Source organism: Habropoda laboriosa, unplaced genomic scaffold (genome assembly GCF_001263275.1).
Source record: "Habropoda laboriosa isolate 0110345459 unplaced genomic scaffold, ASM126327v1 scaffold102, whole genome shotgun sequence".
NCBI lineage: Eukaryota > Metazoa > Arthropoda > Insecta > Hymenoptera > Apidae > Habropoda > Habropoda laboriosa.
Window position 1 is genome coordinate 1,441,381 of NW_017100262.1, and position 23,640 is coordinate 1,465,020.

Below are 23,640 nucleotides of genomic sequence, written 5' to 3' on the forward strand. Positions count from 1 at the left end.
AAAATCACACTGCCACAGAAATATGAAAAAAAATATATTTCTCAAAGAAATTCGTGTAAGATCAGTGAAGTCATATCTAAAGAGCATCAAAAACTGGTCAGTAACACGTTGGGCCTACAGAGGATGTAACATGAAACTCCTCCAAATTCCTCCGGCCGAATAAAATAAGAAGGAGTGAAATAAAATTCAATTTGCTAGCCAGCATCGAGGCAAATAGCTTAACGAGGCAATAAATATCGCGTGTGTCCAGGGAAAGAAGGCGAATCGTACGGATCCAGTACCCGATGCTGTTAGCATTGGGGCTGCTCCTGGTGCTGCCGAACGCCAGAGCTGTTCGCCAACAATCGAACCTTCTTCTACCATTCACGAACACCTCGTACGGGTTCGCCAGGGGCGCGTCTAATCGCGGTATTTCAGTCACCAGGATCCTACAGGACGGCGAACTCGAACAGGTCATCCGCCTACCTGGAATCTGCGCCAAGGAGACCATTGTCAATTGGGGGTAAACGATCTTCCTCTTCGTGTCTGTGAAAATTTATTACTTGAAATTTTACGTTACCTCTGGAAACTTTGATTAACTGTCTTTATTCATTTTTTTTAATCTTTTAGAAATGAGAAATTTTTCATATAATTATGAAATTAAAGAATTCTCCATAAGCAATCCAGATTTCCTCGATCCCTAAAAAAATATCAATAATCAACGTAACCATAAATAAAATAGCTGGTCAAACTGAATCACTTCTGTTATTCATACAATACCTAATTGTACTGGTCAACGATAAAAGAGATCGCGATGTATTGTGACAACCAATGAACAACGAGGTCGTCAGAAACTTTTCACGATTATGTTAGGTTAGACTGTTTTTTCGACGAACGTTAGAGTAACACCGTGCTATCCTCTTTGGCTGGAATAACATTTCCTTACGGCTAGGAGAGCAAATCTCTTCTCGGGATAGTGTGAGAGCACTCGTGGCTGCAACCCTCCTCTAGCTTCACCGAGAAGTCAGTGTTAGCGAAGAGGAAAACAATGCCGCCTTTCAGCATTGCCAATACGCGTGGGAGCTACCGAGACTGGCTGCGTATGCATTTAACATCGGTTACCTCTTTCAATGCGACGTCGTCGTTTTTACACCGGCTAGCTGATACCGGCTCATCCGTTTGCAGTTTGCTGAACGCGTTCTTGTCAGCCCGACGGAAACCTCATAGAATTACACCGCGCTATATCGAGACGTTCAGCTTCTTTTTTTAAAAAGAAACCTGCCGGCACGTACTTATAATCCTTTTCTTCCTCAAGCTTCGATACGAAACGAAATTATTTAATTAAATGTTCAATGAAATGTGTTGATTGACGTCTATATACATCTTGCTTTATGACTACGTTAGGTACATAGGTTATATATGTATGTGAAGTTAGGCATTAATAGCTTCCGTAATTTGTGTATTTAACATCCTTCAGTCTTGTCAGCGACAATTGAGGTTAGAGTTTACTTACTGAAATCAGTGTTCGTTGTAAGTGGAATATAATCTACGATTTTCTAGAGAAAGGGATTTATATCGATTTTCCATTGAGTTAAATGAAGTATGCTAAAAATTGTCGATTTACCAAAAGATTTCGATATTCAAGCTTCGTGAAAACATTTTCTCGCAACGATAGAAACTGTCTTGAAAAAATACGAGATGAATTTCCAGAAAGTAGGTTTGCCCAGTGACTGTATATATCGCGTGTTGCTAAATTTCCGGATCGAAAAACAATTTATCGCGTGGAGCCGTGGACAGTGACCGCTAAGCCAACCGAGGCCTTAAGCCGAAAAGCGGCAAGTTAAGTAAGCAAGGATTAGAGGCGGAAGCAGGCGACCGAACATCGGGAGCGTCCCTGCTCAGGCCTGGCCTCGGACCAGCGAGTTGTAACTCATCTGCGGATGCTCTCACGAGGATACCAGGGAATTCCACGACCGCGAAACGTCACCTTGCACTTAAATCGGTGAAAGCTCTTTTGCTGTAACGAGAAAAGCGCGCGCGGCATGTCTGTTCTCATGATTCGTCGCTGAAAGAGAACCATCCATTTTTCATCGAGAAACCAAGTCTTCTTCCGTCTCGATGAATATGTACATGTAATTCGAAGATTCTTTCCATGTAATTTTAACGAGAATAGATCGAACGATATTATATAATTAAACATTGTTATCTGGTGACAGCCATTGACGAATTTAATGGCGAGCAGAGAAGATGCTTATCGACGCCGGCCGTCGAAAAGAAGGCGGGGGAGTATCAATCATAGGTGCGCGTTAATCACGAGGAAACATCGGGCAACGCGTGCGTATGGCCAATCTACCGTGAATTTCTCGCCCTGCGTGGAATTAGGGTTTTAGAGTTTCTTTGAACGCGTCGTTGGCGACAGATATTTTTAAATCAAACAATCTTTCCTTTTATAGGTTGATGCTCGTTCTTTTTGTTAAAGTAAAACAAATAATGATTCAACCAGAAATTATTATACATATCTTAATTAACCTACACCAGAGTTAAACATATTTTATAAATATTCTATAATATCCTCAGATAATAATTCAACTGCAAAAAAAGACGTTAATGCGACTTACAAGGAGATGGCAAGAATTTCGATAATCTCGATCGAGTTTGAAAAATCTCGAACGCACTAGTAAAAATACCTTGGGTTACAAGAAATTAGTCAAAAAAGTCTTTAGCATTCGAAAAAATTAAAAAAATACATTAAAGAAAGATGTAATATGAAACATTCGTGCATTTACTCGAATTTCTCGAAATCACATTCTTTCGTTATCGATCGAAAGGATCGAATGCACGTAAAAATAACTCAATCGAGATTTCAAAGTTCTTGCTGTATCATTGTTAGAATCATTGAATGTCATGTATATGTCCTCGGTAGAGATACAGACGTAGCACTGAGGCAAGTCTGGCTACAGGAGACGGCCAGAAAGTTGCAACTGATATACGAGGGTGACACGCTGACCGACTGTGTGGACGAAGAGCTCACCGATGATGACGAGGGATCCTGTACTTCGAGTGCACACTCTGTCGACGATTACGACGATGACGGAGCGTCTGTCGAGTTGTTCGACGTGGACGTGCAGAAGGACGCGTTGAGAATTCCAGAAAGCCTCTCCTGGCTCTCATCCACGTCTGAGCTGCGTCATCGGTGCGCCCATGTGAGGAACAGGGCGAGAAATCAGCTGGTTGCTCAACATCGACGAAGGTATTATTGATACATTTAAAAAAAAAATATGCTCTTCTAAGCTTTCGTGGTACTATTCTATTCTATTCGTACAAAGTCATAAAAAAAGGTACAACTGTGAATCTTGAATGGAAAATTCTTGACGTATGTCTTTCAGGGGTACCAAAATCATGGATTAGAATCTTGAATGAGAATTTCACGCAGTGTGAATCTTCAATGAGCCTCAATGGTCAATCTTAACCGTTTTAACTTCCCGCCTGTTTTTGTCTATTCTTCTAACCTCAAATAATTCGTTGTTTATTATATGTCAAAATCGCTGTCAGCCTTCCAAACTTCTACAAGGCCATAATTTTCCAAGAAAATTCTTGAATGTCGTTTATGCAAACTTCATTTCATCCATTGTTATACGATATAGGAAATATTCGAAGCTCCTGAACAGAACAAGCAGCAGCCACCGGCAGAGACGAGGCAAAAGCCGGTCGCGAAGGGACCTGCTGATGATCCCTGGGACACAATGGTGTGGCCGCGGTCACCGTGCCACGAAATACACGAATCTGGGCGGTTTTGGCACAGCGGACGCCTGCTGTCGCCGACACGACACCGCGTGTCCCTTTTTCATCCCTGCCTTCGAGACGCGCTACGGCCTTTTCAACTGGGGCATCTCGAGCATGATGCATTGTACCTGCGACGAACGGTATATTGCATTTGTCGATTGCATTCTCAAATCTTGGCCAAAGATTCCCACCATGAATACGATTCTGATCTGACCATTTTCTTTTTTCTTTTTTTTTTTTTTACAGATTTCGTACATGCTTGAAGATGGCTGGTACAGCACCAGCGAATTTTATCGGCAAGATCTTCTTCGATGTTCTGAGAACGAAGTGTTTCATACTGAAGCCGCAGAAGGTTTGCACAAAATGGTCCTGGATGGGCAAGTGCCAACATCACGAGTATAGAAAACAGGCTCACGTTCGCGACAATGTTCCTTATTATTAATACGGAAAGAAATTAGAGAATGACTGGAGAACATTGGGAATAATTCTTCTTCTAGAGATGTCAATACCAATTCTCAGGGATGTAATAGTTTATCGAGTGTGTTCGGCGATGCCCAAGGGGCGTGCTCGGACAACTGAAGCTGGAGATAAAGCAATCATCCTCTTTGACCGTCTGATTTCACGAATGACAATACGTAGTAGTGGTCTGGATAGAGGGAGTAAGGGTTAGAACAGTTGGAAATAATTCTTTTTCAGATGAAATTTTCTTTCTTGATGTTAGTCTTGATTATGATGAAAGAATTAATTGGTGGTTGAATATTGGGGATTATTTGAAACAATTGGTACCAGTCGCACTTGTTACGTATGGATTATACGTGATATATTTTGGTTCGTAAATTTTGATTCACAACTTTGGATTTTTGGATTTAAAAGGTTTGATTCTTTTTGAAAGTTGGAGGTGCTTGTTTTTCTTTTTTATTCGATGATAGTGTGTAATAGTGAATGAAATTGAGAAATGAAATCGTTCGAAATAGACAGGGTATAATTTCTATTATCTATATGCTAACTATGTAGTCGTTATCGTCGTAAAAAGATGCCAAATAAATTATTCTGTAGATAAATTATAATGAAACTGTACATATCATGAGTAGCATAATTTTTCAAGCATGGGAAAGCTAGAAAGAATCAATATATTAAGAAGTAGTTTGGTCGAAATTGTCATCGAAGGTGATCATTAAGAACTGAAAACGAGTCAACTCTTTCGCACTTAGAAAAATATTGGGATTTGTGGTCGAAAAATTCTGCATAATCGATCGTTTATTTTTAATTAATTTTGCTCGTCTATGTATATGGTAACATTGATTTTGGTGTTATTTGTGTTCGTGCATGTTTTCGGTATGTTTGTATTTATGTATGAATGAAGTATGCTTTTGGGATGTGTAAAAATATTAAAGGATAAATCAGAATTGTAATTATATAGAAGTGTTTAAATACTGAATCATACTATTCAAACGAAATATCTCAAAGGATACAGAATGTGTAACAAGTTGAATACGCAATAATCTCTTCGTATTGTATAAATGAAAATAATTCACACGCTTGGCAGACTATCAAAAACCTTAATAAGTAGGTACATCATTGTAAATATGTATCATAGGAACACAGTACTATCATCTGTAATAAAAGATAAAACATACTACGAGAATAATTACAATAAAACCTTATGAAAGATCATAATAATTTTGTTAATATTTTTCCCGCATTTCATTCAAATTTGAGTTCGAATTTAAATTTCGCGCGCTAACCACGTGCACGTGTTTCCTGTCATACTGCCTGTTAAAAAAAAGTACGGTTTGTCATACTAAAAAGATAAACGTATATAAGCGTTAATTATTTATAAATAATCAAAATTTTGTGTCATTCTATGTTTCTACTGTCAAATATTAAATGTTGCGCATAAATAAGAAGTGTAAAATTTGATTTCATAAGAAATTCAAGACGGTTAAACATGAAGATGCACAACGATGAAGTAAAAATAAAGCACGGTAAAATTAGTTGTCCATCAACCGAGTTAAATTTGGGTATCACTTTGAAAGGAGGTCAAAGTTTCAGGTAATTTATTAATTATATTATATTTATTTAATCGAAAAGACATAACCAACATATTTTTAGTATTTGTCGATTGTCGGTACGATTTACCCGCGAATTTCAAAAATATCTTTAGGTGGTTTTCTTACAATAATGGATTCAGAGGTGTGTTCAACGGATGTGTTTGGACCCTTACACAAAACGATACGCATCTGTCCTATATTGTACAAGGTTTGCTAGCAGATTCTAAAAATTATGATAATATTTTATCTGAGTACTTCAGATTGGATGTATCCTTGGAAGACCTCTGCAAAAAATGGTCTGCAGCAGATCATTACTTTGAAAAATCCTTAAACAATACAAAAGGTGTTAGGATATTAAATCAGGATATTGTTGAGAATTTGTTCTCTTTCATATGCAGTTCTAATAACAACATACAGAGGTTTGTAGGAGAGTACTTTAATAAATTAAGTTATTAAATTATTTTATTCAAATATGTTACCATTTCAGGATATCAAGAATGGTAAAAAAATTATGCACATTATTTGGAGAAAAAATTTGTACAATTGAGGATAAGGATTACTATGATTTCCCAACCATTGAAGCATTAACAGGGAAAAATGTAGAAAGTACACTAAAAGAGGAAAAATTTGGATATCGCGCAGGATACATAGCAAAGGCGGCAAAAAATTTAATAGAACTTGGTGGAAGAGAGTGGCTCTTAAATTTACACAAAAAGAACAATATATCATATGCTAAAGCTAGAGAGCAATTAATTACTCTTCCTGGGATTGGCCCAAAAGTTGCAGATTGTATATGCTTAATGTCATTAGGATATTTAGAAGCTATTCCTGTTGATACTCATATTTTCCAAATTGCTAGGAAAAATTATTTACCTCATTTAGGACAGCATAAAGCAGTCACCCCAAAAATTCATCAAGAAGTTAGTAATCATTTACGCGAATTATGGGGTCCCTTGGCTGGATGGGCTCAAGCTGTGGTTTTCTGTGCAAAACTTAATGATACTGCTGGTACTGCCACATCAAGACAGAAACGTAAAAAACAGTACAAATAAAAAATCCAAAAATCAAATCTATATATTTGTTTACCAGCATCTGCTAATGCAAAGTAAAACTCGTCCAAAATCATATGATCTGTCAAAAAATATGATTTAATCTTTTTCACTCTCATCATCCTCCTCATCTGAAAAGAAAGATTATACATATGGTTTGTTTATAATACATTTCTGTGTAAATGATGATTCTGTTTACTTGATTGGGCTTTTAATATATCTGCAAAGATGCTTTGTGTAAGATGACGCAATCCAGGAAACATAGTTGATATGTAAGCTCTGTGTGATGATTTTAATATGGATAAACATTTTACTTGTAAAGATACTGGTACAGAACAACTACAAGTCAATTTCATCATACTTTGTGCAGCTGTAGAGCTCACCATAGGATACAATATAATATCCCTTAATCCAGTGAAAGCAATACCTAAAAACAAAACCATCCTAAGAAAATATAAAGAGGTATGGTGATGTTTATCATGTTCTGAATTTACCTAATGATTTTCTATTGAGGAAAAATTCTAAGGTTCCTTTCCATGTATCCAAATGTACTCCTACTAAACTACCTTTTCCAAAGCAGGGACCATAAGTGTGTTTTTTACCAGCATGTTGTATGTATCCTAAATAAGAAAACCCAAAAGATTCTTGGTCCAGTCCAAGAAAAGAGCAAAAACTCTGCTTTGGACCATTTAAATCCACTTTGTTTGTTCCAACTCCAACCATCTAAATATACTTTATTATATTTATATATGTGTGTATTAATCATTGTATTATTAATTTTTATTAAATACCTACAATATCTGTTCCATAAACAGTAGTGAGCATTTTAACTTCCCAATAATGATGTCTTCCTTTTTCTAGCAATTTGTTACCTCTTACAACTGCTGTACCAAGACTATATTCATCATGAAGCTTAACTTCTAGGTTATTTTCTGATAAAACAATAGCATATGTGGAATTTTTATTATCCCATACCCATTCATGTACTGTAAATGCATACAAAAAAATTAGGACAAAATATACTAACTCTATCTTGAAATTATTTTACCATACCATTGGTTTCTCCACAACAACAATCCTGGAAAGTACAATTACAAAATCTTTCATACTGTGGTAAGCAATGAAACTCCGCATCCAAATTCATATCCAACTCCATATCCATATCCAAATATTTCCAGAAATAAATATTCCACTCTCTTTCAAGTATTTTCTCACAATTAATAATCACACTATAGTATATTAATGTACTTTGATTTGCTCGTAATCAACACTCGTCTATAACTGACGCGTATTCAAACATATGACATGCGATAAATACATTAGGGATAAATTTGCATACTGAAAAAATTGACGACTTTCTATTATCACAGATAAAGTATACTTTCTTTGTACTATTATTGTTAGTATAACACACTTATAATTATTAAAAGTAAATGTTAATATTAACGAAAACTATTCTTTATGCGTCGAACAAAAATTATTGTGTTCTTTACTGATAAACAATTACTTTAAGTCACAGAAAGACATTAAAAAAATAATACTGGTTTTATATAATTTTTTCATATTATATTTTTTTTTAGTTAACTTTTCTTGTTTTCTTCGATATTACTATTATTTAAGGAACATTTTATAATAAATTACGCATGCATTTTATTGTGTTCAAAATTGAATTGTAACTATGTACTAATATAAAAATAATAGGAAAATGTGTGAATACAACGCTTGAAAAACGCGGCATGAATACATCAGATGAACGTTTGGTAACCTTAGATTGGTAGAAGTGTTAGGATCGAATACGAGTCAAGTTTCCATCTTCTATGGGAATTACGCAAGAAGTAGCTCAGTGTCCTTGTCGTCAAATTCTTTGAATCTTCAGTGAAATTTTGTGAACAATGTTGCGATTTGTGGGAAGGCAAGTAAATAATATTGCAAGGAATTCGATAATTCCTCGCAATACTTCCGCGGTACAAAATATTCGTGCTTCGCACGATGAACCTGTATTAAGCGAGGAGGAATTTAACAAAAAGTACGTTGATTATCTAAACCGATTAAATATCGATAACTGGGAAATTCGTCAAGTTTTTAATCAACTAGCTGGTTAGTAATTATACAGTTATTTTTCACTCTACGTTTGCGATTGTCATTTTTTGATAATTTGAAATTATTCATTACGATGTTTAGTACATTTTAAGGCTTAATTATTGTGGGTATTTAAATCGAACAGTAATATTTCAATTTCAGAAAATTCGTTCGAATATATCCTTTTTATTTACTTAGGTAGCTGTATTGAAATAACAACAATTGTTACGACAATTAGTATTTTTTTCAGGTATGGATCTTGTCCCTGACCCAAGTATCATATGTGCAGCATTAAAGGCCTGCAGGCGACTGAACGATTACGCTCTTACTGTAAGAATTTTAGAGATTGTAAAGGATAAATGTGGAGCTAAAGTGAAAGAAATTTATCCTTACATCTTACAAGAAATCCAACCTACTTTAGATGAACTCGGTGTCAGCACACTAGAAGAACTTGGTTATGATAAGCCTGAACTAGCACTTCAGTCAGTTGATGATATACATTAAATTATTTACTTGAAGTCAATAAACATAGTATTTATGCATAGAAATAAATTCTACTAGACTTTTCACAAATAACCGAAGGATCAATTGTTTCACCAGGATAGAAAAGTACCTCTTATCTTTCCATCTATGTTATTGCAAATTGAATGAAATAAATATTTCTTATGCTATGCCATTCTATTTCATGTATGAAGCACATCATTAATTAATTAGGAAAATATATAAAACAATTAATGTTTATGTAATATTTACCAAGATTATTAAGATAAACAAAACAAAATGATATGTATGCATTATATTTTAATTGCAACTTCCATTGGTTCTTCATGTTGCTTCTAAATTCTTAATATTTTTCAATTTACGATTTTTTTTTCTTTTTACATGAAAAGTAACCAAAGCAGAAAGGTGACACAACGACGACTTATGTACAAATTACATTGTAAGATACACAGCGATAAAGTCATGTATGTGTACATCTATAATTATCTAAAATGGTATTACATACTTTTTTTTTTCAAATGACATTAAACTTAATTTACGTTCTGTGTGATTTCTTACAAACAAGAACAAAAAAATACAACATGGTCTTACATAGGAGTATCAATATATTACATTTTGTATGTAATGGCCATAGTTTTAAAAAACAATATAACAATTAAGACCTAGTCTTCGTGATCTGTTCTACTGATATTTATTAAATTTAACTACTTTCTTCTATAATGTTATAAAAACGTTTTTTTGGTATCGTTCATACTTGGTGTCGCGGGCAGTTTGTTGTTTCAATGTTACGACTCTACTCCTGACATACGCTTTGAAGAGAAGAGCGTACTACACACCTACAGGAACTTCATTCATGATAAAAACATGTGTACTAATAAACATTAATTAAATAAGTATCACAAACTCGTTATTAGAATAATCCGGAAACTATATATGTATACTTATAATGCACACAAGTTAGCATGTAAAGATACTAAAAAGTATAAAAATGTAAGTAAGATCGTTAGAGTAACGAAAATTCATTCTCAAAAATCAATCACACATCCTTGCAAAATTTAACACCGCAACATTGAAACAAGATTGCACAGAAAAAAGAACATTTTTCCTAACTTTAGATATATTGTATAAAAGTGAGTTGGCATTTAAATGCATGGAAACGTTTCGATTCTTTTTTTTTTCATTAATAACAAAAATAAATACACTTCAGATTACCTGAAAATAAAATTAAAGAACAATACATGATTCTTTATTTCTACATTCTGTACATTACCTAGGTAAAACAGAATGGAAATGAAAGGATCAAATTTCCGTTTGTAAGAATTATATAGTGTTCTTTATAGCATCACTTAAAATAATTTCCTAATATAACGTAATATTAATACGATAAAAGTAAATATGTTTTGTGGGTGTGCATTGAGACTTCAAATCCATGTCTTATTTTTCAAAAAATTATGTCTTATAGCCTATTTGTACCCGTCAGAAATGCTTAATTTTGTTTTTTCATTTATCGCTACTGTCGATCATTAATGTATATTAATATGTATCGTTATGTCTCTATCGCCAAAAAAATGACTCATTTTTATATCTCAATTTATCATAAAAATAGGCTACATATATCTTTTTTGTTCAATTTTATAGCCAAATTAGATTAACTTAAATATTACAGTTAGATCGGAATCCTGATACGACGAAATGTCGGTTAATTTTCATCGAACCTTAAGTAGATTCTTCGTATATGACAGAGTTTTTTACAAATATTTAGAAAACTTTAAATAAATTGAGAATTATTTTTGTCCGAAAAAATATTTCTTATCGACGAGTTCGACGAATGAATTCGCTATGAATTATACTGTTTATAGTATCAATTCATTCAATTAAAATTCCTTTCAGATTATCAATCTGATATAATTAAATTACGTATTTCTAATGATCGTTTCTTTCGTAAAATAACTTAACGCAATCCTTAAATTCTTTGGTATATCGATCGTTCTTAAGGACCCGACACTAAGACTAGACGAAAATATTTTCGTATCCGGTGTTCGCTTATTGGAAAATGGTTAATTCCCAATCGGCGGATACAGCCACTATAAATACATCGATGAAACCTACAAATTTGCAATTCATCGAGCGCATGTAGTACTTTCTAAAAATTAGTACTATCTTCGAGAAAATTTGAATTACAAGTGAATACTCTAAGTGTCTACAATGAATCTTGAATACAAATATGATTACATTCAAGTCCAATGAGTCGTCGAACATTCAATCATTTTTACTTCACTCTCCAAACATATTCTCTATTTCTTGTTTACTGTTCATCAACAAGTGGACACACTACACAATGATTCAGAAAAGACACAATCATTTTTTCCTTAAAATTAATAACACATATCATTTCTAATACTCTCACTCTCTTTCTCTCATGAACACCACTAATGTGCACCTGTCGCATTTTGGTGTTAACATAAAAGCTTTAGTATTAACTATGTAAAACGCTTTATTCTGGACTAGAGACGGTTTGTTGTTGTTGACTGTCCTCATCTTTTACAACTTCAGCCTGCATGGCCTTTGTGAGGACATTAGCATCCTTCAATGATATCACTTGAAGAACTTGGTGTTCACCTGCTGCATTTATCATTGTCATAGGATGCCCTTGTATAGTGACAGCCTCAATGCTAGTTTCCCCATTTCCTGGCTCAACTTTCGGTACTTGAACCATTGGCGTGACTACTTGCATCGTACCGTCACTTTGAATATTGGCAACCATAGTTTGATACATACTAGCAGACACTGGTACTGTTATTACTCCTGACACGGAAACAGGATAGCCTGAAACAAAGAATTAACTGTCCTGTGTTCTGCCCCTGATCAGGCATTTTTCTGTATAGCAAACTGGGAATTAAAAAATACAACTTGAATAATCCGAAAATCATGTATTCATATGTATGTATATCTTCGATCATCGAGGTTACGTATATCTTTATTTGAAGAATGTACTGCTACGTCTTCGATTTCTTTGGATTAGTGTACCGATACTACCAGTTTACGATACAGTCAAAGATTTAACAGACTACAAGAATTTTCTAAAACTTAATCTACAAATTAAATATATATCGTACCATATATATAAAACTGATAAAAAGTAGAGGGAATTTTAAATTAACAGGGTGTGCTGAAGAAAAGTAGATATACTTACTATATGTTAAGTATCAAGTTTAATTTTGTAAAATGATTACTTTTCTTCCACATTTAGCGTTATCTTTTTTTCTGGCACACCCTTTTAACGTGATATCATTAATGTGCAAACATAATTCACATCTACGCTTCAGAAAAATAAGGCATTAATAAAAAGCAACAGATGTTTAAGCCATTCCATAAGATCAATGTTGGATGAGCGTATAAATTATATAAATACGAGTTTTATATTCAAAATAATTTATTGGTTCGAATAAATTAGAAGATGACGATCGTGAGTAGCTTAAACAAAGGCTGCCCAGATACAACAACTATAAAATAATAAAAACATCAACAAAAAATACTCTATGTACAGCAGTTTTATTTCTCTTTGTTTTAATTAAAGTAAATAACCAATCTTCGGTAGTAATGGTAAGTAGTGATTGTAGAACAGGGATAGGTTCTTTTTGTGATCATGAAATACCTTCCTTTATTTTTTTTCTCGTTAAATTTAAAATCTTAAGAATCCATGTGAACCAATCGATTCTACCCGTGTTTTCACGTTTACGACTTACACATTGCAGAATGTTACTGAAATCTATCTGACTTTTACTCAGAGGAGTACACATTTAAAAAATAGTATGTACATGCATATACATATATACGAATTTTTTACTTTTATTTGTTCATTATCGATCTCCTTCTAAAAACTCGAACCTTATTATCTCCGACAGAGAATAGTCTAATGTACACAAACACATACAAAACGACACAATATCGAGAGCAATCTGTAATTCTATAGATCTCATCTTTTTCCTTTCACGCAACATTTAAATGTGATTCGTAAAAAATCAATACGTCATATGTGTTCAGAATGGCTCCCCTGGCAGTTTCCTAATATGTATCATGGATTCTTAAAGAAGAAATTAAAATAAAGCTGTGCATAGCTCCAAGTGAAATTGCGTATGTACAGTACCAAAAAAAGAATAAACTAATCGATATTCTACTTTCGTTGTACAAAGTAGTAGAACACGTAGGTATTTTCTTGAATGGAGCGTAGCAGACAGCATGCAAAACAACAAAGGATCCTGGGCCAGTAAAAATGAATTCACTGTTCAAGTAGCTCCTGGCCGGCGACGGTGCAGAGCCTATAGAAAACTGTTTTACCGTGTCCGTCTTCTCCTGTGAGAATGATTTGACCATCTTGACCTAATGTCGCTTCTGTAACACTGTTCAGGTCGACGGCAACGCTAGTACCTTCCGCGCTGCCTGCTACCTCAGCGAGTGCTTGAACTTCTCCTTGACTTGTATGGATCTGTACATACAAAACATTTGTTTTCATTCTTTTTATTTTTTACATTTCAAGAAATAAAATGAAATATAAAAAAATGATTTGTGTCAACTTACGGTAGCAACACCTTGAACTTGAGCTGTTGTACCATCTGGTAACGTAATTATTGGATTACTAGGATCAACCTGAATGATGGAAACAGTACCATCAGGGTTTGTTATGGTTTGTAAAACTGCCGTTGGATACTGAGCCGTCATCTGAAATACAAAAAGGAAATATCGATTATGATGATTGTGGTATATTCTTTGTTAAAATACTGTAAAAAGCAAAATATCGTACAACTATAGAAAAAATATAGAAACACGATGCAGAATGTATTGAAATAAAATGTTTCGCAAAGTACGACGTTTCAAATTAATTACACTATAGAAATAAAGATAGATCAAACTCAAATAAGGGAAACCAAACACATGAACATAAATGCAGGTCACGAGTAAAGGAACTTCAAATTCTAATTCTTCTCTATACAGAATCAGAATTTAAGGAAACATTATGATCTCATAATAGTAAAAATTTGCATCAAATTTAAGTACTTTGAAGCTATATTAATTTTCAATTTTTTCGATCACATTGTTTCATTCAATTCTTTTTTGTACTCCATCCACTCCCACCTGAGTGGCAGTGGCAAGAGCTGTAGGAGACGCGGCAATGATTTGTGCTGGCGAAGAGTTTCCCTTAGATGAATCCGAGCTGCTGAGGCGAACAACTCCCACCGTCTGTTGTTGTTGTTGCGACTGTCCACCTTGCCCTTGACTGGATGAATGCGACGGATGCGACGAGGAATGAGGCGTCGATTGTTGTATCAGTACGTTTGATTTATCATCCTCTTCACTGAATGCAGGCAGAAGATCTTCTCTTCCATGAAATTTATAACAGTTTACTACAATTTGTCTTAACGCGTGTGTCCAAGAAATCTAAAGAAAAAATCCATAAAAAAATATATTAAATAATTAAGAATATTTTTTCCTTGACTTGAACAAAAAACATTTTGAAATTCTTAAATTTTACAAACCTTTTGTTTCTCGTCCTCAGACCTTGCATCCATACGCACGTTTGCCCAAGGTAGTTCTTTCGGCCACCAGGGTGGCCGTGTACTATCTCTCCCCCAACCAGGTTTACCTCTGCCTGTAGAATACTTTAACATTAACGGGATAAATGCTCTAAGTTGAGCTTGTGTCATTTTTTCCACGGGTGTAGGTATGCCATCTATTATTAGAGGTGGTAATTCGTATAAAGATGGGTCATCTTGTACTGGTGGCGGAGCTTGTTGTGCGAGCGCGTTCTCGAGTTCTTCCATTATAACATTTCTTAAATTTTTTACTACATCTTCTAACGGTTTCGCTCCAAATACTTTATAACTACTGTTTGGCTTTCCTGGTGTAGCTACTAATACTACTGCTTGTTGTCCAACTCGCGTCGCAAACTCATCAATGGTTTGCTGTAAAAATATTTACATATAAATTAATATATAATACATACAAATAATACAATGAAGCATGATAACATATGACTTACTCTGAGTTTTCTTAGGAGTCTATTTTGTTGTCTCTTCCTGATGCTGGGATTTGTTTCGAAACTATGAGGTCGTTTCCTCTTTTTTGCCGAGACAATGGCGGCGGCTGCGGCTACGCCAACAGGGCCTAAATGTGCATATTATTAACCATATGTTTTCTAATTTTATTATCCCACACCAAATAAAATGTCAGTAAAATATTGGTAATATTGAGGAACACTGAATACAAGTTATTAAATTTTATACATTGTGATACTTATATTGAAAATTTTTGCTGACATATTTTACTGACACATCAACATATATATCTTTAGTTCATTCAAAACATAAGAGATGCAAAGCAGTAGTGATATGAAACGTGCTTGATATCCAAGAGTACATAACATATGATTCATGTATAACTTATACATATATAACATTAAACAATATTTTATAAAAATAGAGCAGAGATGAGATATTTGGAAACAAACTAAATATATACTCTTGAATTTTGTGAAAATGAATTTCTACAAAATATTACACTTTTTTATAATATTTAGATACTAAACATAACAAAAATAAGTTTACTGCACAAAATGGTGCACACAAATTTGAAAGATGATGAATTTTGATCTAATATTAAAGCTATGATGTTTTAATGAACACACAGAAAAATGATGTATGAATAATACTAAAATATGCAAATGAGGAATACATATAAAATGCAAAATTAAAAAAATATATAATACATAAAACAGTGTTTCCATGTAAGATATTAAAAACATAAAGCAAATAATAATACAGCACACAAACAATGTAAAATGCATTCAATAATGGTGTTTCTTATCAACATTTTTTTGACTTGTATTATGTGCCATTATCTTTCATTCTTTAAAAAAAAGATTAAATTAGGATGATGAAAAAAAAATAAATTCATGCTGCACTGTCAATGATATAAATATCAAACTCAACAAAATTATTTGTTCATTTTAGAATGTGTAAAAGAAACAAAGAACTTGATGTGTTAATGATATTAGAATTCCTAAGAACCTTCTCTTTGTATTTGAATTGATTAATAGTTACCAAATTAGGTGTATCATTGGCAGGCAGTATTTACTTCTATATTTCTGTTGATCATAAATCAAGGTAATTTCAAGCCTATTCATGTATACACTTCTTCAAAGATAGGACTATTGCAATGTTATAGAATATGACTTTAATTACTTATGTTTGAACAATTCAAAGAATTTTAAATTATATTATATGAATCACTTGATATCAAAATTAATATTGCATGTTTATCATTGATACTAGTAATGGAAATTGAATAACATAAACCATTTTAAAACTGTAATTTATGAAATGTTTTACTAACTCTTTCCTTGTACCTATTCATGGGACTCGATCATTTAACATTATTGGTGCACCCTGTATGTTACTTTCCTTTGTAAATGAAAATGATTAGAACATAAATAACTCAAAAGGTGAAAAAGCAAAAAAATGGAAATCACCATTAGCGTGTTTGATTTGCCAACCTGCAGCGGCGAGCTGGGCCGTCACGTCATCATCCATAGCAGCTGTCAACAGGTCACCCTCCTCATAAGTTTCAGACCCACTACTTGGCTCGTCATCATCGTCATCTGAGATTCTGTCCATTGTGCCAGACTCTGCACTGGGCAGAGATACCATCTTCTTTACTTCGTCACCCGTGCTGTCCTCAGTTATATTGCAATGCCCCGTCAGAACAGATGTCAATCTTTGATTTCTGGTTTTCTTTCTACATCACCTTCACCTATATTAAAAGGAACAAGTATGTATGAGAAATAGTATGTGAAATAAAAAATATTCTGTTATAGTTATATGTGTAAATAAAAAGTTTAAAAAATATATTTTTAATAAACTTAAAATGTGTACTTTTTTAAATTACATAAAACAATTATTTAACCAAGTGTAAAAAATGTATCTTTTTTATTTTTTTCAATCAAGTAATATAATTAACTACATAATGCAAAATAAATATAAGCTTTTCAAAACTAAAATTTACCCCCATTATGTATTCAATATATTTAATTTATATACCCCTAAATTGTAAATAAATTAAAAATAAATAATAAAGAACAATAAAGTTGATAAACTATGAATGGTAACTATACTAAAATTTAGTTTGAAGAGCAACCAAAACAAATAGTAGTAGCATCTATATACTTTTAATTGATGACTCAAGAATACAAGAAAAACAAATATATAGTTGTATACCCAATACATAAACTACAAACAAGGAACACAAGTGTCAGCAAATGCAGCACCTAATAAAACTCATGTAATCTTTCTTATGTAGAAAACTATGGCAATGAAACATACTGGGTGATAAGGATAATGTAGAGTAGATAAGAATCCAGGATAATGATGCTACATACTGGATGAATTTCAGAAATAAAAACATAGAACCTCAGGCGTAAGCGTTTCCCGCGCGTACATTTAGGACACGCACGCATTGTTTAAGCGTAAGATATACGCGGGCGGCACGTAAAAGAACTTCGTGAAGACGGAGAGCGCGGAAAGACGTAACGTGAACGTAAACGTAAACGTCGTCGTCGTCGTCGTCGTCGCTGTGTTCCGTGCATAGATAAGGGATATTCGTGAATCGCGGATGAAGTACGATGAACCGATGTTAAACTCGACATGACAGCGAGTAATACTAATATTCGATGAATGAATTTGACAGGCGACAGACGGCAGACGACGGACGGCCTGTTAAGAAGGCTGGCAAGAGCGTGGCTTGGCAAAGCGTGACGAGATATGAGAACAGAGAGAGAGGATGCGCCAAGCCGCGCACACGGCGCGTTTATTTGGTGATACTTGGGGGGGCAATGAAAATGCGCAGGGCACACGCAAAAGAGACCACCTCCGGGGCCGCAAAGCTCATGACCGCGGTACCGCGGAGCCATGGAGCAGGCCCAGTGAAAATCGCGAGTTGCGTACGCACCTTGTGTGTCCCGTGAGTGGTCACCCGATCAGGGAGGGCTCAGGGTTTCGCGTCTGCGGGGAGGCCGCCGTCGGCTACGCTCTCTCACCACGCCCTACGCTCGCGTCTCGCGGTCATCTCGCCACCCGTGTCAAACGCTCACCCGCACAGCACCACCACCGTGAGGCTAGCACGCGACCTTCTATCTCACCGCCCGTAACTCGCGTGTACGTCGCGCCACGCCACAACACGCACAGCAGCCGCCATAGACACCATGGCCAGTTTCGCCAGCAGGCGTATCGATCGGCTACGCTGCTCTCCATCTCCACCACAACAAACGCGGCAGCGAGGCGGCCATTTTGAGCGAGCCTGCGCGGTGCACTCCAAGCAGACGATGCGAAATTGCCCTTATTTCGCGGATGCGCAACACCCGCGCATCGCCCGGGCCCTCAACGATCACTTACGTGCTAATAACGCACCGATACTTCTTCGGCACTCACCGATTTCCCGTGAGAATCCGCAAAAAGGTACCAGCGACCTCGGAAACACGAACACCATATACATGTATACGGGTCTGGAATAACGTGATTGGCCAGTACCACTGGGGTACGCGTTATGGCGTCCACCCGATCTACATTCTTATTGGGCCCTGAAACACGTGACTCCTGTTCTCAGCATCCCTGGAACGATGTTGTCGAGTCTCGTTCCTAACCTAAACTCGTACCGCCTGAAACTTCGCCAGAAACAGCATCTCTTGCACGTTGTTTTGACGTTTCGTATTCGGACGAAGTTACGTGGGTACGCGATTCTTCTTCCTTCGTATAGTTTGTGTAATAATGATTGCTTCTTTTAACTTACACGTTATCCTAATGAAAGTTCACGTAAATAATTGTTCGTCTTAATTGTATATCATATGTGAATGTGCTTTAAAGTGATACGTAATTTAACCAAAATCAACACCAAAGAATATCATTTATAAGGGAGAAAATACATTTTATTTTTTTTACAATCATTAATCAATAAATTTAACAATACTGGGGTGGGGTAAATTACTAACTATACATGTGTTAGTTTGAGTGGTATCAACCAATTGGATTTTAAAATGCTGTTATTTAATCTACAAAATAATACTTTGTAAAATTAATGATTCATTAGTTTTTGAGTATCTAATATCTTAAGTATATAAAAATCATTAAATTAAATGCGAGGTTTGTAGTGAGAAGTGCTTTAAACTCATGAGTGAACACAATCTAAATAAAATTAGATGAGAAATCTTACTGCATTAATCCAATTGGTTATAGACATAATACCACCAGTGGAAAGTATTTTTCTATTTTCAAGCCCAAGGTTTGTTTTTGTTGCATAACTTTCCAAACCAACCAGGCTCACAAAGACATGTATTATCAGGTTGACAAGTTCCATTTCTACATGCTCTTGTGCAAGCTGAACGTTGTGGAGATCGTCTACCAATCTCACAATGGTCACCTTTAAAACCTGCAGGACATCTGCATACATTGTTCCCTTTACATTTCCCTCCATTTAAGCAGGGTATTACACACTTTGCTGAAACATGATACATTTGTTACATAAAAAAGTATTACTGACATTCTAAATATTATTGGTAGATATCTACCACTTACAGAATTCACAACGTAATCCAAAGTAACCTTTTGGACATTCACAAGTATCTTTCTGGACACATTTCCCACCATTTAAACATTTTTCTGCACATATACCTAAAATTAATTGTGGTTTCATAAAAATTTGAACCAAAGTCCTTTCTTAAAGTTTATAGAAAAAAATGCTGCATCTAAGGCAGCTTGGAATTCGATTTGCTAGTACATCAACAGCTTCGGGGTCAACTAAATCAGGGAAACTGTTAGATTCAATTATAAGAGTAGATCATGCTGGAGAATTGGGAGCTGATAGAATATATGCTGGACAAATGGCTGTCTTAGGTATAAATATGCTGTAAATATATTAGGATGTAGCTGCTTGTTCAGAAAATGTTTAAGTTTAATATGGGTATATAAGGCAGGTAGGACTCCTGTTGGCCCAACTATTCAGCATATGTGGGATCAAGAAAAGCTACACCGTGCAAAATTTGAAGATTTGATTAGAAAATATCGTGTAAGGCCAACTGTACTAACACCAGTTTGGAATGTGGCTGGATTTGTTCTTGGTGCTGGTACAGCACTTATGGGAGAAAAGGCAGCTATGGCTTGCACTGTAGCTGTTGAAACTGTGATCACAGAGCATTACAATGACCAACTACGTACTCTGATGGAAAGCAGTGAAAAAATAGATGAGGAGATATTAGAAACTATTAAAAAATTCAGAGATGAAGAGCAAGAACATCATGACACTGGTATAGATCATGGTGCAGAACAAGCACCATTTTATCAAGCTTTAACAAATATTATTAAGTTTGGCTGTAAAACAGCTATATCAATATCAAAAGTAATATAATTTGTTAGTGCAGTATAAATATGAAACATTAATAGAATGTCCTCTCTACAAGTATTATTTTAGGTTTATCTGAATAAAATATTGCCTCTTTTATACATCTCATTTTGATTTCAAAGTACCTCCTTCACAGTATGGTCCTTGAAATCCTGCTGGACATGAACAAATACCAGGAGCTGTACAATTGCCACCATTCATACAATTTGGATAACACAATGCTTTGTTGCAATTAGGTGGACCTAAATATCCATCTGGACAAGGTCCAGGATTAGGTTCTGCAATGAAAAATATTATATATAGAAAAATTTCAACTTCTATAATATTAATATTGAGTATAGAATTTAAAGAGTATAAGTGTGATTTCAAATGTATTCTTTAGTAACAGTATATAAGCTTATATAGAGTATTACCAAGCATCAAAGATTATTCTATTATTTTTTGAGGCATTTCAAGAATATTACATGCATAAATTTCAATTTACCCTTTACCCCTATATCGGAAACAATCACCGTTTATCGCAAAGTAACACAAGAAGCATTGACCGATTATTTTCCGCTACGTCTACTTAAATGTAAACAGATAATCGCAATTGCATACGTTGACCGTCGTTTAAGGAATGCTTCAGTCATTTAAGAGATAGCTTTCATTAACAGAAATTTCAGGATATCATCAAGCCAGAACAAAGTCATGCGTTCATTCGGCCGAAAAAGCTAATTAATTAATTACTTAATAGGGAACCCTTCTCCATACTGATAAAAAAGCATTGTACGCGGTCAAAGCTTCTTGCAAATCATATTTTTATCAAGTTCAATGCACAAGGCATGCCTTGTGCATCGATCAAATAGGGAAACAATCGAAATCATCGTCTATTTAAAGTTTCTTTCTTTTCTATTATGGTTCATCGTCATATATAAATATCCTTATACATATTGTACACATTTCACTTTTTTTTTGTCACTATTTTTGCGAGAAAATATTTCGTCGCGCTGAAAAATATTCAGATTTCGATTGTATCCAATCGAAACGTGCAGCAAATTAGGCGATGAATTATTGCTGATACAGAACTGTCTGTGTGAATGGAGAGATGGTGATCGTGGGCGCGATTTACGCACTCACCGCGCACGGTGCATTCTTTTCTCAGGTTAAGTCGAAGGGGTGTCCCGTTTAAAGGTTTCCCCTTACGTGATTCAATCATCAGACCGATGCCCAATTGCGCAATGCCCGAATTATTACCGGAACAGGGTAATAGCACGCTGAATTCTGTGACAACAAATATTATATAAATGTATATTTTGAATTCATTTCTTTCTTTCTTTTTTTTATCGATCTAACATATTTCTTTGATTTAATGGAAAACAATTTTATTTTATTTATTCAAATAAATAAAAAAAAAAAAATTACCCTTGGGTCTCCTGGGGACTCTTCCTTGCGTTTTGATTGTGATAGATGGAGTTTTCAGGATCGATTCATCAAACGATTTCAGTCGATAAAAGTTATAGACGTATTTTTTAACACCAGATTTCCATGTGAAATTCACATACGTTACCTCGCTTGGAATCATCGGAAGTTTGCTCTCGAATTCTGGATCCAACAGATAAGACAAGACTCTACCCTCGGTAATCGCGAATATTTCCATTTCGACCCCTACACGTAACAAAAAGAAAAAAGAAAAAGATCGATTTGATCTCCTTTGTCAAACTTTACTATTTTACTATCGTTGAAATCATTTCATAAAATGAATTACAATACTTTCACTTAAGTGTAATAGAATAATATAGGTGTACGAATCATTTATGTAACAATGAAACAATAAAATAGCATATAAAAAGTAACACAAAGTTCCTCAAGATATAAGACGATAATTAATGTCACAACAGTATCTCGAAGAAACGGCAACACCATCGGATCAATGTACCAGGTAGACACACTTTAGAAATTTCAGTACAATTCTCTAAAAAAATACTATTAAAAACATCTAACAGAATTCTCTCTAAAAAAAGAGATAAAAAAACAACATCGCACCACCGAAGGCACAAGTAGACCTGTCTGGCGCGGTAGTACCGGTATACGCTGGGAGTGACTTACCGCTGAACATTTTGATCTGTTGCTGGTCGATCCAGAGGGAGATGTCACCGGTTGGTTTGTGCCCATTGCCGGAACGATGGTGATGCCTCGCGGCCGCCGTGTCCAGAAGCAGAGCGATCACCGCCGAGGCCAGGGCGGCTGCGGCCCACTGCATAATTAACGACGTGCCGCCAGGTGTTGCACGGTTTATGACTAGCCCTCCTTGGTGGCTACGTAAATCTCTCTCTCTCTCTTTCTTTTTCTTTCTCTGTCCGCCGCGCTGTGCTGTTCTGTTCTTCTTCACGGTTCGTTCGTGCGTGCGTGCCGTTCACTCGTTTCGGTGTGTGCAGACCGAAGGAACACGCCGTGATTCGACGCGTGAAATTCGGGATTTCACGGCGAGACTCGAGACGAACGGGCACGTTCTCATGCACACAATCTAACGAGCTGACACAACGCGGCGGGTTCAGTGGGGATCGACTCGAGCAGTTCGCGGATCGAATGAACCGACCGGTTGACCGACGACCAATTTTGCCGATGCTCCGCCGCGGCTCCTCTTTCTCTCTGGCTACTCTGTCGATAATGCAGCCGGTCGGTCGCGCGACGTTAAAGTTAACAAGACGCGCATACACACGTGCGTACGGGCCGCGTCGCTGCGGCAAACTGACTGACTGACTGACTGACTCAAT

At 35.5% G+C, this 23,640-nt stretch overlaps 7 protein-coding genes across 7 annotated transcripts; 4 read left to right on the forward strand and 3 right to left on the reverse strand.

Annotated features, from left to right (window-relative positions):
* Positions 1-239: 239 nt before the first annotated feature.
* Positions 240-4,204, forward strand: LOC108572981 (the record flags this gene model as incomplete). Its single annotated transcript, XM_017935330.1, has 4 exons — positions 240-502; positions 2,903-3,229; positions 3,624-3,902; positions 4,009-4,204. Coding segments are annotated over 4 exons (1,065 nt in total), but the record flags the coding sequence as incomplete, so codon positions are not given.
* A 1,506-nt stretch (positions 4,205-5,710) lies between these two features.
* LOC108572998 (N-glycosylase/DNA lyase) lies at positions 5,711-6,981 on the forward strand. Its single transcript, XM_017935344.1, has 3 exons — positions 5,711-5,814; positions 5,927-6,232; positions 6,301-6,981. Exons 1-3 carry the CDS (start codon positions 5,711-5,713, stop codon positions 6,863-6,865), a joined length of 975 nt encoding a protein of 324 aa, XP_017790833.1. The 3' UTR covers positions 6,866-6,981.
* LOC108572999 (SPRY domain-containing SOCS box protein 3-like) lies at positions 6,759-8,006 on the reverse strand. Its single transcript, XM_017935345.1, is given in 7 exon segments — positions 6,759-6,824; positions 6,900-6,949; positions 6,951-6,993; positions 7,062-7,289; positions 7,357-7,585; positions 7,658-7,848; positions 7,916-8,006. Coding segments are annotated over 7 exon segments (876 nt in total). The 3' UTR covers positions 6,759-6,780.
* A 666-nt stretch (positions 8,007-8,672) lies between these two features.
* On the forward strand, positions 8,673-9,526 carry LOC108573000 (cytochrome c oxidase subunit 5A, mitochondrial). Its single transcript, XM_017935347.1, has 2 exons — positions 8,673-8,959; positions 9,192-9,526. The coding sequence occupies exons 1-2, from the start codon at positions 8,755-8,757 to the stop codon at positions 9,443-9,445; spliced, it is 459 nt and encodes a 152-aa protein (XP_017790836.1). The 5' UTR covers positions 8,673-8,754; the 3' UTR covers positions 9,446-9,526.
* Positions 9,527-11,936: 2,410 nt separating this feature from the next.
* Positions 11,937-18,749, reverse strand: LOC108572997 (DNA-binding protein P3A2). Its single transcript, XM_017935343.1, has 8 exons — positions 18,443-18,749; positions 16,992-17,248; positions 15,480-15,604; positions 14,977-15,402; positions 14,576-14,878; positions 14,021-14,161; positions 13,781-13,928; positions 11,937-12,268 (listed from the first exon to the last, which is right to left on the reverse strand). The coding sequence occupies exons 2-8, from the start codon at positions 17,143-17,145 to the stop codon at positions 11,937-11,939; spliced, it is 1,629 nt and encodes a 542-aa protein (XP_017790832.1). The 5' UTR covers positions 17,146-17,248; positions 18,443-18,749.
* A 378-nt stretch (positions 18,750-19,127) lies between these two features.
* Positions 19,128-20,890, forward strand: LOC108572914 (5-demethoxyubiquinone hydroxylase, mitochondrial). Its single transcript, XM_017935249.1, has 3 exons — positions 19,128-19,219; positions 20,210-20,379; positions 20,460-20,890. The coding sequence occupies exons 2-3, from the start codon at positions 20,223-20,225 to the stop codon at positions 20,888-20,890; spliced, it is 588 nt and encodes a 195-aa protein (XP_017790738.1). The 5' UTR covers positions 19,128-19,219; positions 20,210-20,222.
* LOC108572912 (protein shifted) lies at positions 19,758-23,126 on the reverse strand. Its single transcript, XM_017935248.1, has 6 exons — positions 22,973-23,126; positions 22,289-22,531; positions 22,004-22,147; positions 21,010-21,162; positions 20,062-20,157; positions 19,758-19,984 (listed from the first exon to the last, which is right to left on the reverse strand). Exons 1-6 carry the CDS (start codon positions 23,124-23,126, stop codon positions 19,758-19,760), a joined length of 1,017 nt encoding a protein of 338 aa, XP_017790737.1.
* Positions 23,127-23,640: the final 514 nt, after the last annotated feature.